Genomic DNA, 18,080 nt, shown 5'->3' with positions numbered 1-18,080 from the left:
TCCGCAAAGCGTTACACAGAGGCTCACCCACGGCGCGCCCGCCCCTCGCGGGTCCTGCGGCCCGTGTGAAAGCGTGGGCCCGGGGCTCCTGGCCACGTTACCCGTAAGAGCCCCGAAGTGGAGACAGCTTCCGTGTCTCTCGGCTGCGAGCAGCCCCCGGAACGTGGCCGTCCGCACAGGGGAATGGGGTTCGGCCGTAAAAGCAGCGCTCCGTGTGGACGGTCCTTGTGATCGTTTCTGCGGGGAGGAGGCCAGGCACGGGGACCCACGTCACGACTGTTGGTGTGAAATGTGCAGAACAGACAGATCTGTAGGGACAAAGCAGGTGAGGGGTGGCCGGGGCTGCGGGGCCGCAGGGAGCCCCGGCTGACGGGCGTGGGCTTCCCTTCTGCGTGATGACGACGTCCTGGAATTAGACAGTCGCGGTGTCCCCACAGCTCTGTAAAGGCGCTGAAGCCACTGGGCTGTCACTCGAAGCGTGTGACATGTGTAATCAGACCCCAGTGACGCCGAGGAGGAGACCTCGCACTGACCCTTAACCCAGCAGCACCTGAGAGGAGCTACGGGGACAGGCACAGAGCGTGGCCGGCTGCTGTCCACGTCCCGGGACACGCGCCACAGGCAGGGACAGGGTCGTGAACAGCGCGTTTGTAGTCCAGCCACAGCGATGTTTTTTAAGGGGGAAGAGTGTTTGGGTTTGTACTGGGAAAGCTTGTCCCAAAGTAAATATACTTCCCGGTCATGTTCCAAATAAAAACGGGACCGACTGGTTAAGATGCTCAAGCTGAGCTCTGGTAGTGAAGTCGCCCTGTGCTAGGGGGGAGCAGGGGTCTCAGGCCGGAAGGGCTGTCCTTGCCGAGCAGAGTCGAGCAGGTGTCCCCGCAACTGTGACCCTGAAAACAGTGTGACCCCAAGCTCTGGGTGCTGGTCAGAGGGCGGCACTGTCCCCGTCCTGCTGGTCCCCACTCCACCCCAGAGGGACTGGCTTCTTGTTTTCACTGGTAAGATACTTGCGGAGAAGGCAGTCACTTTGGGACAGGCTTTCTCACTGTGGGGCCTTTAATTACGTGTCACAGAGGAGGGTTCCTGCTGACGTCCACTTATCTTAGCACCTCGGAATTCCGCTGAGTGCGCTGGAAACCTCGGGGTTTTGCTTGCCAAGGCCCTCCTCGCTGTAGGGAGGGGCCTGAGTATTTACAAACAACCGGGCCTGCCCTTCCCCCTCCCTGGGGCCCTCCCCAAGGCCAAGGCAGGCGGTGCCCCTTCCGGAGTTGCACGGCCAGAGCTGGGTTCCCAAGCCCAGCGGCCCTGGGGGAGCCGCCCGGCGCCCCAGCAGCCGGGTCCCTTTCTAAGAACGCAGGCCTCGGCCCCTCCTCCCCGTCTCCTAATTTGGTGTGACTGCGCCCGGCGGGCCCCATTGGCCAGCTCCGTCCCTGCAGTTCGGAGTCCTTTGTGTGGGTGGGTCTCCTCCCTGGAGCCCTTCCTGCCTGCACCTCGCTCTGAGCCTCTGCCTTCGCCAAGGTTTTGGGAGTGGCTGTACCTGTAGGAAGTGTCCCCGATAAACGCCCCCTCTGCCCCTCCGGACCCAGCTGCCTTCCGCCCTGTCCGCCTTCCCCTGCGTCACCAGGCCGTGGTGTGTGCCTCTGTGGTTGGGTTGGGTTTTTTTCTTCTTCCTTTTTTCACCATGAAGTGCTCCACCCAGAAAATGAATGAACTCTCTGAAATAGACTCTGCTGTCCTAAGCTGTGTTTCGTTGACTTTATTTTTTTTTCATTTTGCAAAGAAGTGGTGTTGATAGGGAAGAAGAAAGTGGTTAATCGTTTTATGGGTATTGCAGACAGAGACCAGTCTACAAAGCGCTCCTCTGAGCTGGTTTTAAGAAAACTGTTGCAGTTCAACCAGAGAAAAGGAACATCTCAGAAAGGGAGTAGCTAAGCTTTACTCACGAGAGCAGGACGCTAGAAGCTGTCTGAGAAAGCTTTTCTTGGTATTTCTAACTTAGAGACCAAAAATGAAAGTCATCTGTTTACTGAAACGTGGCGGAGGTTAGCAGGACGCCCGATAAAACACAAAGCCACTGACGCCAGTATCTCAGCCACTTGTAACCATGACCTTCGACCCAGCCCCGCTGGTGGCCGAGAAAAGTCAGCCCCGGCTCCGCGCCGGCAGCTGGCTCGCGAGTTCGGAGGTTATCAGGGCCGCGGCAGAAGCGCTTTTGTTCCCCTGGCGCGCTCTGTCCGGACTCTTCCTGCCGGCCGCAGCCTGCCTCGTCCTCGGCCTCCGGAGGAGCGTGGCTCTCGGGCGAACCCTCACACAGCAGGCCTCCCTGCCGACTAGTCTGGGCACCCCCGCAGCGGGGGTCCCCTGGGGGCCCTTTTCCTCTCCTCCCATGCACCTGTGGACCTCCGCGCCCAGCCCCACCCACACCTGCCTACCTGGTCCCTTTCCCCATCTGCCACGTCCTTGACATTGTCCCTCCTGCCCGGAGCCTGCCAGTGCGTTACTCGGCTCTGAACCGTTGGAAGGAAGCTGCGTGGAGCCTTATAAGTTCCCGTCTGCTGCGGTGCTGCTGGGGCGGGTTCCTGGTTCTGGGCACAGCTCCGGGCCTGTGTGGGCACAGGGCTGCCCAGAGAGCCCCTCCCGGGCTGCCCCTCGGGATCTCGGAGGCGCCCCCCAGCTCTGCATGAGGGTGGGCCCACACCACAGAGTGCGCGCTGGGTTTGGTCCCGGCTGCAGCATCGCAGATACTGTGTGTGCATCATACAAACTTCAGCCGGGTCGGAACGGGCAGCGTTCCCCGCCGAGTCCGCCGGTGGTGCCTGGAGCTCAGCAGCAGGGTCCTTTCCTGCCACCCCTGCCTGGAGGACCTGTGCGGTGCCCGACCCCCGCGGCTCCACGTGTCCTCCGTGCTCTGGCGCCCTTCCCTGCCGCTGCACGTCAGCGGCCGCATAGCGGCCCATCCTGTGGATGTCCCGTATGCGGGCCCTGCCGAGGGCCATGCGGGCCACACCCTGGTCCTCGTCTTTCATGCACAACCACAGCCCGTCAGTCGTCTGAAATTGCCCCTCAGAAATGTCTGGGCGTTTTACACCAAGGCTCTAGAACTCCCGTATTTGGTTCTTTTGTTAAAAATGTGCTCTTTTGGGTCAGGAGCCACACGGGATTAAGATCAGTAATAAAGTGGAAATTGCCCCAACGTCAGGCTGGGGCTGGACGCACAGCACACCCTCTCGTCTCCACGGGGACCCCGCCTCACAGGGCAGGAGACCAAGGCGCGGGGCAGCTGAGCGCTGGTGGCCGGGGCCATGGGGACAGCGCATACCGACTGATTTCAGTCCTGGTTTTAAAAGGTCTGTTTTGATTTTATCAGAGTAATTTGTGCACAAGGAGTCAGAATCCAGGTGACTTCTCCAGGATTCTGACCATAGAACAGCAGCCCCCTGGCCGTGCCCCGCCGGTCCCCGCAGCCGCTCCAGCCTCTCCCCTCTGCGTCACGCGTGCGCACCTCTCCTGCTTTCTCAGGGTTCCGTGTGTTCTAGCGTGACTTCCACTGCGGAACTTCAGGGGCGTCATTGGCACGGCACTTTCCTCAGCGAAGCGGCTGGCGCGCTAACTGTTGGCCTGGTTACTGTTGTGATTTCTTGGTGTGACTGAGCAGGTTTGGTTACTGTTGCCATTCCTCTGCGTGGCTGTCGGTTTGGCTACTGTCGCGATGCCTCTGTGTGACCTTGCAGCAGTCCCAGTGTCTACCAGCCTTTTCCTGGCTGGTGCACTGGCTTGTGCTCCCCAGAGTTGTGTGACCGCTTTGTGCCTGGTGAGATGTGCATGTCCCTAGGGCTGGCCCACCCCACCCCTGCCCGAGTGAATGCCCGTCAGCCGCACTGTCACTGAAAGACCTTCCTCTGGAGTCCAGGCCACCCCGTCGCCCTGACCCCGGTGTGGGCACCGCGGGCCCCGGGAATTCCCTCCTCCCTGACTCCAGAGTTTTCCTCCCCCCTCTCCCCCTTTGTTTTATTGGAGAACACCCCCAGTTATTTCCTGGGAGACAGGACCAGAGAGGTAAGTGAAAAATGTACATATTCCATGCGTGGAAATTATTACTCTCCCTTCACACCAGACAGGTGGTTTTACTGTGCAGAGCGTTCAAGGTGGGAAATTGCCCTTGTAATTTACACTGTGTTCTGGCTTCGAGTGCTGCTGTTACAAAGTGAGCGCTCTGAGCCCTGACCCTGCGGACGCGATGTCCCCTGGACGAGCCGGCTCCCGTGTGTCTGCAGCGCCTGGCACCTCGGCAGTGGCTTACAAGGGGCCATTGTCACCCCGTCCGCTGTTACTTTTTCCAATACAGTTTTCCCTCACTGACTGCGGGTGTTACGTTCCAGACCCCCCGCGAGAGGTGAAAACCCGCGAAGTAGAAACCTTACATTTATTTTAGTATTTATATAAAACTTAAGGCTTTATAAACCCTTCCCACACACTTACAAACCATTCCCAGTCCCTTATTAACCTTTCCCACACTTTTATAAACACTACTTATGTTCTTAAACATACTCTACACTCTGAAGCCTACGTCACTTTGACAACATAATGTATACAGTGCCACAAAATCCCGCAATAGAGCGAAAAACCCGCGTTAATAATTAAATATAATATTTTTTAAAATCTTGCAATACAGTGAGGCCGCGGTAAGTGAACCGCGATATAGAGAGGGACTGCTGTGTTGTAAACATAGTGGACAAACATTGCCAGGTGGGTCTTGGATGGTCACAGAAGTCACGCTCTAGGTCTGGGCTGTCACAGGGCCAGCGTGGGTTTGTCCTGGCAAGACAGTGGCCCACATCCAGAGCAGCTGCTGGCAGGACAGGCCAACCTCCAGGAGTTGCCACTCGTGACCTCAAACAGATCGACTTCAGGTCGGTTTCCATAGAAGGGGGGTCAGCGACTGCCAGTTTAATGTCGTGTTCCCCTTCACGTCCACCTGAACCTGAAGTCAGGGAGGGTGTCTGAGTCACATGACACCCGGTGCTGCTTTACCGCACCCCGAATTCAGACTTGCCACACGCCTGGGCACTTAGGGAGCCTCCTGAGCTGAGCGGTTCTTTGCCCAAACCTGGCATCCCAGGAGGGCCCACATATTTGCACTCACATCCCCTCAAGGGACACATGTATGTGTTTACACGCCAAGATTTTCTGCGTGCTGCTGCGTGCAGCCGGAGACAGCCCCTCCAAGCCCAAGGCCTGCTCTGAAGTGAGCACGGGCAGCCCCGGACGCTCAGCCCACGCAGCACGGTCCTGCCTCCTTCCCCTGACCTGAAGGTGTGGGGTCAGGGCAGCGGGAACCGGACTCGGCCCCGCGGGGCCGGCCCACAGGGACGCTGAATGGGGCTATTGAGAGGCAGGCTGCTCTGAGGCGGGGCGGCATGTGTGCAGAGGCCCTTCCCCGGGGCGGCCCCGCGTGCCCGGTGCCCGCCGGAGCTTCGCCACGGAGGCTGTGTCGGCAGCCGCCCTGCCTCTGTCCTCAGAGGAGCCAGCCCCGAGGCCTGTGCCGTCCTGCTGTGGGGAGGACCCCTGCTGACGGGCGGCAAACCCACGGGCCTGAGCCGGGAGCCGCTGTGTCTTCTCCCCGCCTGGGGCCCTGCTGCCCACGCCAGGCTAAGACCCACAGGCCACCTGGGTGGACATGAGTCCACCTCCAGGAGGTGGTGTGTTTCTGGGGGACGGTCCTCAACCACGTGTTCCAGAGGAAGGCCTGGCGTTCAGGCCCGGACGGGCACTGACTGCTTGGCTGGAGCAGGTTGAGTGGTCGGCAGGGCCTCACAGAGAATCTTCAGGGAGAGCCCCGCCCCAGGCTGCGTGTCCACGGACCGCAGCCTCGTGTCCTTCCTGGTGGCATTTGGTTCCCAGGTGGGCGCTCTGCCAAAGCCTGACTGTGGCCATGCAGCCTCCTGCCCCGCCTGCCCCGTCCCTCCTGCCCCTCCTGCCCCGTCCCTCCTGCCCCGCCTGTCCTGTCCCGCCTGCCCCTCCCTCGTCTCCCGCCCGCCTTGCTTCAGAAACCTGCATTCTGTGTGTTTGGTTCAGCAGTAAACTCAGGAAAGGCTGGTTTTACTGCTGCCCACCTGACAAGCCAGACCATTGCGGGTGCTGGACGCTTCTGCCCCCACGGCACGTACCCCTCTGCCATGTTTGGGACTCCAGAGGAGGAGAGAACGGGAACTCTCAAATAAGGGTCCTTAAAACTCTTCGGCTTACACAGCGGGTTCCTTACCGGAGAGGCGTCCGGACCATGGCTGAATTTTTCGTTCCCACCCACCGCCAAGTCGTTCTCGGTCACAGGGTTCATGCTGTTGTTCGCTGTCCTCCCTCAGTAGCCCACGCCCGCCCGAGGGGCCGCGGCCCACCCCGCAGAGGGAGGCACAGGCGACCCACTGGGCCCCGGCACGCGGAAGGCTCTGGTGTGCCGGGGTGCAGGACGGGGACAGGGGTCCCATTTGAGCTGCCGCTGCGGGGGTGTGGAGGGAGGTGTCTTGTTATTTGGGCACCAGGGGAAGGACAGACATGTGCAGACGGCTCTGTGTCGGGGAGGGGCTGCCGTGGAGGTTCCTCCCGCCAGCGGGGGGCGGGGGGCGGGGGGACGTGGCTCCGCGCAGGCAAGTGACCGCGGGGGTCTGGGCAGCTCCTGGCCGGGCACTTTTTCCCTGGGTTTGTCACCCCCGTCTAGTGCTTCTGTTGGTTTTCTCTGAATATTTTGTAACAGAACTAATTTTAGAGTCAGTACTTTGATGTGGTTTGGTGAGCAGTCCACCGTGTACTGAGAGGAAACGGGCCTGCAGGCCTGGTGCCCACGGAGGCTTGGGCGTCGGGGAAGCGGCCTCGGAGGCCGAGCCGGAGGCGTTTCAGCCTCGAGTGATCTCTGCAGCCCAGGAGAGCGCGGGGACACGGTGTCTGGGGGCCCCCCCCCCAGCTGCTCCCTCCCCGCCCCCCAGGTTTTCATCGGGCGGCGGTTCCGACCTTTGCTGAGGGTGCCCCCGTGTGGACAAGCGGGCACAGGACCGCAGCCGGCCCTGCTGCCGAGCCCCCTGCCTGTCAGGCCCGCGGGCGCTGGGCTACCCCTCGGTCGTGGGCGGGGACTGGTCGGCCCTTATCAAGGGCCAGTGCGATGCCATGGCAATGTAGAGGACAGGAGGGTGTCGTCAGCCTCTGTCCCCCGTGTCATCCACGGAGGTCCTGTCTCCCACACCAGGTCCTCCCCCTCCGCATTGTGACTTAGGACGTGTCCTTTCTCTCTGCAGTGTCCCCAACTCCTGTCCGGCCAGTCCACGCGGAGCCGGGTCCTCCGGCTACCGGTTCGTCCAGAACGTGACCTCGGACCTGCAGCTGGCCGCAGAGTTCGCCGCGAAGGCCGCCTCGGAGCAGCAGGCAGACACGTCCGGAGGGGACAGCCCCAAGGTCTCAGCCCTCCCGGCCCAGGGGCCGCGCGGTTGCCGGGCACGGGGTGGGGCTCCAGTGCGCGCGGGGCTCCCGTGCTGACGGCATTTGCGCCCCGCGGCCTGTGCTGCTTCCCGGCCGTCCCCCCTCCTCGTCTCGGCTGCAGCTGCCCAGACGGTGTCGGAGTTTTCATTACAGCCTTTGAGAGGAGTGGCAGGTTTTGCCCACAACCTTGTCTCTCGTTCATTCCCAGCTGATAACTTTCTAAAAATGTATTTCAGTGAAGTTTATTATGATTGACTTTTAAAGTTATAACTTACGTACAATCCAGTGCACTCGTTGTGTGTACAGTTGACCCTTGAGCGACACGGGGGTCGGTCGGGGCCCTGAGCCCCTGCGCAGTGAGAAATCTAACTTCGGTTTATTTTCCTATTTTTGCCTAATCTCCCCACCTTCTTCACTCGGCCCCGCCCCCACCCCTCGGACGCCTTTCAGTCGTGCTCCGTGAGTCTCTTTCCTCCCCGTTCCTCTGTTCAGTAGACACCACACAGGAGTGGAACCGTGTGGTGAGCTCTAAAGTGGATGTTAGAGGAGGCGAGGGGTTTCCGAATACGTCTCGGTGGGACCCTCGCTTTCCGTCTCCGAGGCAGCCGCGGCTCTTCCCGGGTTCAGCAGGCGCACTGCCGGCCCGGCTTCGGCCCACGCGCTCTTGCTCTCCTGTCCGCACTGGACGTCGGCCCCGCTGGGAGGGGCGCGCGGGCGGGCGGGGCGCGGGCCGAGCTCCATGTGCTGCCCGCCTCCCGCAGGACGAGTCGAAGCCGCCGTACTCCTACGCCCAGCTGATCGTGCAGGCGGTCTCCTCGGCCCCGGACCGGCAGCTGACACTAAGCGGGATCTACGCCCACATCACCAAGCATTACCCCTACTACAGGACCGCCGACAAGGGCTGGCAGGTGAGCCCCGCGGCGGCTTCCGCGGGGGCGCGTCGTCGGGACCCGCCGAGCGTGCGCCCCGCCCCGTGACGTGCTCTGCGCGGTGATCACGTGGCTCTCGGTCGCCCACGTGCAGACTGGGGGCGCGCTGCTTTGCGCATCGTACGTAAGACCTTTGTCCTCACTGGGTGCGAGCAGCTGGCCCCACCTCCTCCGGTCCCTGTGGCTGCACCTCCGTCTGCCAGCGGACTCGTGCAGGCTTTGACCGGGGCGCACCCCTCGGCCGCGGCCTCTCTCTGCCTCGCTCTCCCTGTATAAAGAAGGGGGGCGATGCCGGCCTGAGCTTCCTGCGCCCCGGCGCTGCCCGTAAGACTGTTAGCCTGGCCGGCCCGCGGCCTCCCGCCACCCCGCGCGCATCCGTGCTGTTCCGGCGAGGGACGGGCCAGGGCCGTCCTCTGACTCGCTGATGACCGGAGACCCTCTCTGCTTCCCCGCAGAATTCCATTCGGCACAACCTCTCCCTCAACCGCTATTTTATCAAAGTGCCCCGTTCCCAGGAGGAGCCCGGGAAGGGGTCCTTCTGGCGCATAGACCCCGCCTCCGAAGCCAAGCTCGTGGAGCAGGCCTTCCGGAAACGGAGGCAGCGGGGCGTCTCCTGCTTCCGCACCCCCTTCGGGCCTCTGTCGTCCAGGTGAGCCCAGCTTCCCCAGGGGGCCACGTCCACACTCGTATTTTGGGTACGCAATCTGTGGCTGCCCCTGCGACGTGGCCGTTCCTGGGGGCCGAGCTGTGTGGGAACGGCTTTTGGGCGGAGGGTGGGGGCGCCGGGAACAGCGCCCGCGTCCCAATGGCGGTTACTCCGTGGAGGGTGCGTTGGGTGTCTTTGCTGCAGGCTGTCGTGGTGGGAAGTTTGTGCTCGTCCCACGAAAGCCTATGTTGTTACACGAAGATGCAGCCGCTTCCCCAGGCAACAGCTGGTCCCTTCAGGGAGAAAACGCTCGGAACCGTGGCTTTGTCTGTAGCCACACCATGCGTGTCCTCCCAGGGCTAAGCTGTCCTTGCTGGGCTGCTGTTAGGATTGTCGGGGTCAGGGTGTCACCGCAGCAGCGTTGGTGCTGGGAGCCCCTGTAGGACAGCGAGACATCGGGGAGCTGGGCCCAGGCCGCACGTGTCTCGTGCGCCATTAGGTAGCCTTCCACACCTCATCCTGCGTACTCACTGCCGTGGTCCCTTCTCCCCCGTATTCAGGAGTGCTCCAGCCTCACCCACCCACCCTGGGCTGATGTCCCCTCGCTCCAGCGGCCTGCAGACTCCAGAGTGCCTGTCTCGGGAGGGCTCCCCCATCCCACACGACCCGGACTTTGGGTCAAAGTTAGCTTCTGTTCCAGAGTATCGGTATTCCCAGAGCGCACCCGGTAAGAGCGGTTTTGTCCCTCTGTCTGCTGGGGGGTGGCCAGGGTGCCCGCTTACTGTGTGCCCTTCTCCGCGCAGGCTCTCCCGTCAGCGCCCAGCCCGTCATCATGGCCGTGCCGCCCCGGCCTCCTAGTTTAGTGGCCAAGCCCATGGCCTACATGCCGGCGTCCATAGTGACGGCACAGCAGCCCTCCGGCCACGCGATCCATGTCGTGCAGCAGGCGCCCCCCGTCACCATGCTCAGGGTGGTCACCTCTTCCGCCAGCTCCGCCAATGGGTACATCCTCGCCAGCCAGGCATCGGCAGGGGGTGCCCACGAAGCAGCGGGCACAGCTGTGTTGGACCTGGGCAGTGAGGCAAGAGGTAAGGTAGCCACGTGGTCACCCGGCTGGGCCACCGGAAGGCAGAGCTGTCAGCCTGGGTGTCAGGGGTTGTGAGCCCAGGTTTCGGGGCCCAGGCTGTCTCCAGAGCCGATGGCTCTCGGCCTCAGCCCAGCTGCTTGTTTTGGGGGAGTTTGTCCTTTGAAGTTGACACTGGTCACCCTCCGAAATGCATTTCTCCTCATGAACAGCAGTCAGGCGCTCAGAGCCCCGAGGTCACGCTGACTTCGGCCGGAGCTCCATAGAACTGGGGTCCAGAGCATGAGCCCCCTCAGTCCCTCAGTGAGAAGTCCTTAGAAGTCATTTAAAGTGAAAAACCATTTTAAAGCCCTAAACCAGAAACCTGGTCGTCAGGCAGTTAATGGGGTAAATCCCGACGGCGCAGCCACCGCGGCAACAGGCCGAGGCAGGACCCCGTGCGGAAGCAGCGCCCCCGCCTCCCCCGCCACTGCTGGCAGATCTCGGCGTCACTTCCGATGCCATCAAGTGACAGGCGCGTTTGGGTGAAAGCAGTGTGGCTCCAGATGCACATCGTTTCACTGAAGTGGACACATTTTCTCTCTCAAATCCCGTCGGGGCTGGATAAAGTTACGGCACTCAGCCCTTCATCTGAACCCTTCGCGGGGGGTCTTCTTCCCGTGCCAGGGCTGGACGGCCACAGCTCCCCGTCCCCGCCAGCGGCCTTCCTGCCGAGGCCGCGCGGGGCGCTGACGCTCACCCCTCCCGCAGGTGCAGAGGAGAAGCCCACCATTGCGTTTGCCACCATCCCAGCAGCCGGCCGGGTCATACAGACAGTGGCCGGCCAGATGGCCCCAGGGGTCCCCGGACACACGGTCACCATCCTGCAGCCCGCGACCCCAGTGAGCATCGGGCAGCACCACCTTCCCGTCCGCGCCGTCACCCAGAATGGAAAGCACGCTGTCCCCACGAACAGTCTAGCTGGCAGCACTTACGGTGAGACCCCGTGACTCCCACACGCTCGTCTGCAGCTTGGGGTTCGACCCGTAGTCCCTGCAGCGTTTCCCAGTGAACCCAGCCAGCCGGTCAGCGCAGCTGGGCCCTGGGGTGGCACTGGGAGCAAAGTCCCTCGTCACAGAGCTCACAGCTGGCAGGCTGGACCCACGAGTCCAAGGGGCACGTCAGACCACACGTGGCGCGCACTGGGGCTGGCGGGCGGGCAGGGCTCGGCGTTCAGCTGGATGGTCCAGGCCGGGCGGCGTTTGTTCGTGACCTGCGCAGGTTAGGCCCCCCAGAGATGCAAGGGCGAGAGGGGCCGCCAGAGCAGCCCAGGGAGGGACCGCCCACAGGAGCCCAGCCAGGGGGAGGGAGGCGGAGGTGGGGCTGGAGGGGCTGGCACCCCAGGGCCGTGGTGGCTTTGCCGGAGGCGCCAGGGCTGCGAGGGAGTGGGCTCCTGGAGCGACTGGGGCCCGTGCTCAGAGCCAGGGGTGGTGGCCCCGGCCAGTTCCCAACACAAGCCTCCTTCCTCCCCTGCCAGCCCTCACAAGCCCTCTGCAGCTCCTTGCGGCCCAGGCGAGTTCGTCCACACCGGTGGTGGTCACCCGGGTGTGCGAGGTGGGGCCCGAGGAGCCAGCAGCCACTGCCACCGCCACTGTCACCTCCACCGCCACCACCACCGCCACCACCTCTGCCTCCTCCACTGGGGAGCCCGAAGTCAAAAGGCCCCGGCTGGAAGAGCCCAGTGGGACTGTGACCGCGCAAGCCGGGGTGATCACAGCGGCCGGCCCGCAGGGGCCCGGGACCGGGGAGTGATGTCACCGGTGGAGGTACAGTGGGACGCTCGCCACAGGCGCTGTGGACTGGACCATGACGGCCGACATCTCTGCCGCGTGGGACCGTGACGAGGAAGCCCCAGGCTACCGAAGCACAGTGCCACTCGGACGGGACGGCCCATCCGCCTGCTCCTGCCCTCGTCCGCCTGCCGTCCACCGTCTGCCTCCCGCCCCTGCTGTGGCCGAAACAAAAACACAAAAACACGTTCAGACAGCTGATTGTATGGTTCTGGGGCTTCTTTGTTTTCCTTCTGCCTGGGCGCCGTCGCGTCCCCCCGCCCGCCGGGCCGTGAGCAGCCTGCGCCTGGGACCGCACAGACAGAGGCCTCCTGGGGGGCAGGACAGGGCGCTCCGTTCCGTCTCTGTAGATCAGAACCAGCGCAAGAGGGGCAAGCATGGCTGGATTTCTGATCGTTCGTGGCGTCTGCTTCTAAAATAGTGACCCAGAAAGTATCAGATCGGCATTAATGGGGGAGGGGGGGGGTCGGTTTGGCTTTGGACCCCAAGTAGTTCTGGTTTGGTTGCAGCGTGGCATCGGGCTCCATCCTGCATCTGAGACACACAGAGGGGTCGTCGGCCGCTGAGGCTTCCGTCTGGAGTGGGCGGCCCTGGGGCCTGTGGGCCTTGCTGGCCCTGGCTCCTGGCAAGGCAACGCGTCCGCCTGGTCTGCTCACCTCAGGGGCGGTCAGCGGCTTCCTGGGCCGGCATTCAAAGCAGAAGGCTGTGTGGACGCCCATCAGAGCTGCAGCGCCCACCCCTGCGGGCCCCGTGGTCCGGCCGCCTCGGCCCCGAGCAGAGCCGCGCTCCGCTGCTCCACCAAGTCGCCTCAGCCCCCAAGGGCCCTGGCGCGGCTCCTGCCGACCTGGCCTCCTCGCCTGCAGCGAGGCGAGAGCCGAGGGCAGCACCGTCCAGGCCGGGGGCTCCCCCGAGCAGGAGGCAAGCCTGGGCCGCCTGGTGCGTCTGGCTCACAGCCCGGGCGCAGCCAGCCCCGTCCTTCAGCGGCCCGTGGAGGACGCTCTCAGGAATCGGGAAGTGGGCTCTGAGGGCGCCCGGTTCTGCCGCGTTGGCGCAGGGCCTCGGGGCCCCGGGGCCCCGGAGGCACGATGTGCTTCCCAGTGAAGGCTGCCCGTCCTCAGCCGCGGCCCTCACCCGAGCCTCGGCAGTGCGGCCTCGCAGCCCCCCAGGAGGAAGAGCGGCGGTCTCCCCGTCTGGGGCCCGGTGGGCAGGGGCTGCTCAGAAGGAGGGCACGGGCGGACGTGCCGCGTGGGACCGGCCCCAGCAGAGCCGGGCGGACGGCAGCGTGGGGGTGACTGGTTCCGTCTCGCGCCAGTCACTGGGGACGAGTGCGGAGTGTCCTCCGGCCCGTGTCCTCTGCCCGGACTGGGGAAGCTCCTGTTCTGTGTTCTTCGCGTCCCAAACCAGCCGTTTCTATGGCACTAACCTTCCGTGGGAATAAGCTCTTCTGTGAAGTTCCACCTGTTGCGCTCGGGCGATTTCAGAGAAGCAGGGGCAGCAGGCAGGCGGCCGGGCGCCGGCCTCGGGTGAGCAGAACGCACTCCGTCCCGCGCTGACACTTCCCGTCGGTATCTGAAAACTCCTTCTTTACCAAGTGTCTGGCGGGTGCGTGCGTGGGAGTGAGTGGGAGTGGGCAGGGCTGGGGGGTTTCCTGTCTCCTGCCGGGGCCTCCCCCAGGGTCTGTAACGAGGGGTCCTGCTGCTTCATTATCCTTTAACGCGGGGGATGCGTTCGCTCATGGGCCACCAGGACTGCCACAGGTGTGCCTCCTTGGGACGCCACCTTGTCCCTGCAGACGGACGGGACCGTTGGCCGCAGACCGCTGTCGGGTTGTCCCTGAGCAGATGCCAGGGTGTGGCTCTGGCCCTTTGTTTCCAGGCTTTTGAGATGTTTTTTCCGTCCCTGTTCAGCGATGACCCTACTATGAGACCAGAGGCTCAGTGGGAAGTGCAGAGAGGTGGGCGAATGGAACCGGGGGCAAGGACAAGGTTCCACTGGGTGACATTCTGCACCGTGGAGAACTAGTGCCTTTTCACTTCTGCTGGAACTGAGACGGGACTCTGTGGGGTCAGCACAGACACCGGGGGGCAAGGACAGGAGGCCGGGGCCTTGGGGGAGCTGCCACTCTGGTCCACAGACCCTGAGGCCCAGACATTGTTGGTTCTCCGACCATATAGCATGCCTGGGTCATGCCAGCACGTGTCCTAAGACTGGTTACCGGAGGCCCCGGAACGGCCAGCACCCAAGGAGGTGCTGCCTGTCACAGCCGGAAGGCTGCCCGGTGCCCTGCGAGTCTGGCGGCCTGTGACCTGCCATGGGCGTGGGTGGTAGAGGGCGGGCCGACCCCAGCTAAGGTTGGGGAAACAGAGTCAGTTCTGGCATGACCGTGAGTCACTGTAGTTTCAGGGGTCCGAGAACCTTCTCGTTGGTCTCCCAGGGGCTCGAGTCTGCGTGAAGAGATGAGCTGGCCGAAGGGCGCCGGCCTGGCTCTGGGCCCCCGCAGCTGCCCCCGCCCCGCCCCACCATCGGGTCCTGCTGACCGCCGGCATGCCGACCAGCAGCAGATGCAGAAAAACGCACTCGCTGTGGGGAGGAAGCCACGGAACCGCGCATTTAAGTAGTCGAATGCTTCCCACTGAGACAATCTGGGGGAATGTTGGGGGTGACAGGGTCGTCCCCGAGAGCACAGCTGTCATCGTCATGAGCTCCTCCTCCCACATGGAAGCTCTCCCGGGAACAGTTGACCCTGGGAGGGACCCAGACGGCCCCCCGCCCCCGTCACACCCTCCACCCCGCTCTCCCTCCCAGGGTCCGCTCCGCTCCTGTGGGGTTGCTGTTTGTGTTGTCTGTTTTCTCTGTTTAAGAAGCAAGTCAAGTGGGAAAAGGTGGAAGGGATTCCTGAGGGTCGGTGGTTGTCGGCTGGGAGGGGACGGGCGTGCGGGCCCCTTTTCTGCCCTTCCCTGGGCCCGGCGAAAGGTCGGTCTGAGGCCACGGGCCGCTCGCCTGATGCTGTCGTTTCCTCTGACAAGGACCCCCTCCGCTGCGGGGGCTGCGCTCTCTGTGGACAGAGCCCTTCGTTGGTAACCAGAGTCCAGAAGGAGAAGAAAGGTTTTCTTTGGTTTGAGGGTTAGTTTCTTACTTTATAGACAAAGTGCAAACTTTACTTGAAAAATGAGAACTTAGCCGAATGTAAGAACGGGTCAGAGGAGACGGGACTTTCCCGGAGCTTCAGTGAAAGAAGTAAGTAAATTAGTGCAGTTGATGCAGGCGAGTGACCTGAGTTTTCTCCAAAAGCCTCAAATTCTGCTTTGCCCTTGAGGGACACCGGGGGTGAAGGACTGTCACCGTCTCGGGATTCACACACCCGACCCCCGAGAGCAGCTCCCCCGAGTGGGCCTCAGGGCGCCGCGCACAGATGCTGCCTCCGTTCCGATGCTGGATAAACAGTGCACTACTTGTTCTAGAATAAGTTACCAAAAATGATTGTGAGGCTCTGCCAGGCTCCCTGGGGCCCCGGCCCCTCGAGGTGGCCCCACGGCCACAGGTCGGGGCGCAGACACGCATCTGGGCCGCTCGGGGCCCCTGTGGGGCTTATGGCCGAGTGTTTCCTGCAGCCTCCTTCACGATACCTCTGCCTGGGAGTGGTCCTCTTCGCTGAGAATAATTTAAGTCCTTCAGACGTGCTGCTACGGAGGGGGGCTGGCCTGCAGACGCCCCAGAAGCGTGGTGGCGCCGGCGAGGGCGGGCCTTGGGGTCCGTCTTTCCTCTCGGACTGTTTCCCTGTGTTTTACAGATTCCTCTCATTCGGAAAGCCCCTCTCTGAGGCCTTGTTTTCCACGGCAGGGCTTTAAAGCGCTCGGGATGCAGCCCCTCGCCCCGCGCTCACAGCTCTGGGGTTTGGCACGAGACTTCTGCTCCCCGCCTTGCCTTTTCATACCAAAAGCTGCTCCCTTTGGTGTCGAGGGAGGGTCTGCATGGGTGCCTGTGGCCTGTCTCAGGGGCAGCACTGTCCCCGCCCCGGCCCATGGCTGAGTTGGCCCCGGCCACCGGGGGCCCCAGAGCACCGCCCTCTCCAGAACCGCTGCTGCCTCCCCTGTCCTCCCTGCCACCCGGCCCCGCGCTACGGCTGCTTCAGGAGTGGGGTCCGGGGCTGCAGCCCCAAGCACTTCCTCAGAACTGAAGTAAGAAATAAGCCCATTTCACTGGCTGTTGAAAGAGTTTTAAGTTAAAAAGGGAGAAAGGTCACTTGCTGAGCTGAGCTGTCTTTCACCCCACAGGCTTTGCAGGCCTGTTTGGGGGTGTCTCTGTGGAGGGTCTGCTCCGGCCCAGTCTCAGCCACCCTTTCCTGGCCTGGCTGCAGCTCAACTCTGGCCGGCGGGCCCCCCTTCTCCCTGCCTGCGGGGCCACGTCTGCAAGCAGGTCGGCTGGGCTGGGAGGGGCTGCACTGGCTTCCCCCGGGGTCGTGAGAAGGTTCCGGGGGCACAAGGCAGTTAAACAGAGTAGAGGGACCAGGACTCGCTTCTCCGGGGCTGGGGAGCCTCCCTGAGCTGCTGTCACGGCTCAGGCTGCCGGCACCGGCTGCCGCGGCAGGTCCCGCTCCGGCTTGCAGAGCCGCGCCCGCTGCTCTGAGAGGCAGGCCCGGCCCCAGCGTGTTCAGCCCCAGCTGCTGCGTGACCGGACGCCCTCCTGCAGGTGGGCTTTGCTGGGCAAAGGGCTAGGGGTTCGCGGAGGCTCTGCTGCCGCCAGGGACGAGCGTCTGCGTTTTCACGCAGGATGAATGAAAATCTCTCCTCTGAGTTCCTGAGCCTTGGGGGTCATCCTAATGCTGGTTTTGGCTGCTCATTCCTTTAGAAGAGTTTCTAGACCTCTTTCTCCCCAGGAGACCCACCTGCTTGTCATTCTGGTGGCTACTGGGAAAATGGGAAGAAAAATTCCAGGGCCAGTGGGAGGCAGCAGACATGTTTCCTTACCCTGGTCAACCAGGTGCTGCTGCCTGCGCAGGACCCCATGGGTCCCCATGAGCAGGTGGCTTCAGGCTGCCTTCCCCAGGTTCTAGTCACCCAGTCGCCTGCAAGGGTAACGTGAGCTATTCTCACTTTTCTGCCCCAACCCAGTTGTTTTAAGAGTCAAAATTGAATTGGAATAATTCTGGCTCTTCATTTTGGAATAGTTTGCTAATTTGATTCCTCCAAATACTTATTGATGGTAGACTTTGTGTTAGAAATCGTAACAGTGAAGTGCAGGGGAGACCGGCGTAATGCTGCAGGGCTTCGGCATATTAAAGAGTACGCTGCTTTTGTGCCCTGGCCGGCGTGGCTCAGTGGACTGAGCGCCAGCCTGCAAGCCAAAGAGTCACCGGTTCGATTCCCAGTCAGGGCACAGGCCTGGGCTGCGGGCCAGGTCCCCAGCTGGGGGCGCTCAAGAGGCAACCACACTGATGTCTCCCTCTCTAAAAATAGTTTTGTTTTGTTTTTTAATGGCTAACAGAAGCAATTTTTTTTTTGTTTTTTAAATATGCTTTTTATGGGAAGATTTTTCTTACCTGCAGTAAACAGGCCTTGCTCGTCCAAGCCGATTGCCGCAGCCCGAGGAGCTTCGTGCCCCTACCCCTGCACAGGGCTGGGCTGGAATGAGGTCTGACTCTGAAATGAATTTTTCCCTTGAACGGGCTGATGGGTGTTAAACTGAGCCTGTGGCCTCAAGCTCTTAGCCTCTACGTTTTCAGTTAACTGGTCCAGGTTTGTTTTTCTTTTAATTAGTAAGAATGGGATTTATACTCAAAACATTTTAAGCTTGGCCCTTGCCCCCTTCCTGGCATGTGTTAATTTACTCGGCTCATGTTCTGTCTGGATGGGGCGGGGGCAGCAGGGGAGACAAAGCGTGCCCCAAATTCTGTCTCAGATCAGCCAAGTTTGGGCCCAGCAGCTTGGTGCACGTGAGGGAGGATCAAACCCAATACTGAGATTTCTTTTTTCTCTTAGCTGACCGATAATTCTCCTGTAAAGATAATTTGGGCGGGGGGGTGTGTTAGGGCTGTGTGTATGTATGTGTGTGCGAGTGTGTGTAATTTTTTTTACAGTGGCTGTCTAAAGTGTTTTTTACAATACGTTTAATAATCATTGCTT

General features: G+C 62.0%; 1 protein-coding gene across 1 annotated transcript in view; it reads left to right on the top strand.

Annotated features, from left to right (window-relative positions):
* The window catches only part of FOXK1 (forkhead box K1), a 32,773-nt gene extending 20,604 nt beyond the window's left edge, over positions 1 to 12,169 (top strand). The window contains exons 3-9 of the mRNA XM_090288674.1: positions 7,290 to 7,446; positions 8,232 to 8,378; positions 8,855 to 9,048; positions 9,606 to 9,772; positions 9,849 to 10,133; positions 10,880 to 11,104; positions 11,646 to 12,169. Coding sequence (XP_090144800.1) covers positions 7,290 to 7,446; positions 8,232 to 8,378; positions 8,855 to 9,048; positions 9,606 to 9,772; positions 9,849 to 10,133; positions 10,880 to 11,104; positions 11,646 to 11,920 — 1,450 coding nt within the window. The 3' untranslated portion in view covers positions 11,921 to 12,169. The remainder of the gene's footprint in view (positions 1 to 7,289; positions 7,447 to 8,231; positions 8,379 to 8,854; positions 9,049 to 9,605; positions 9,773 to 9,848; positions 10,134 to 10,879; positions 11,105 to 11,645) is intronic.
* Positions 12,170 to 18,080: the final 5,911 nt, after the last annotated feature.

Source organism: Furipterus horrens, unplaced genomic scaffold, assembly GCF_987537825.1.
Source record: "Furipterus horrens unplaced genomic scaffold, mFurHor1.1.pri manual_scaffold_10, whole genome shotgun sequence".
Classification (NCBI taxonomy): Eukaryota; Metazoa; Chordata; class Mammalia; order Chiroptera; family Furipteridae; genus Furipterus; species Furipterus horrens.
The sequence above is the reverse complement of the archived record's forward strand: the minus strand, read 5'-3'. Positions and strand labels throughout refer to the sequence as shown.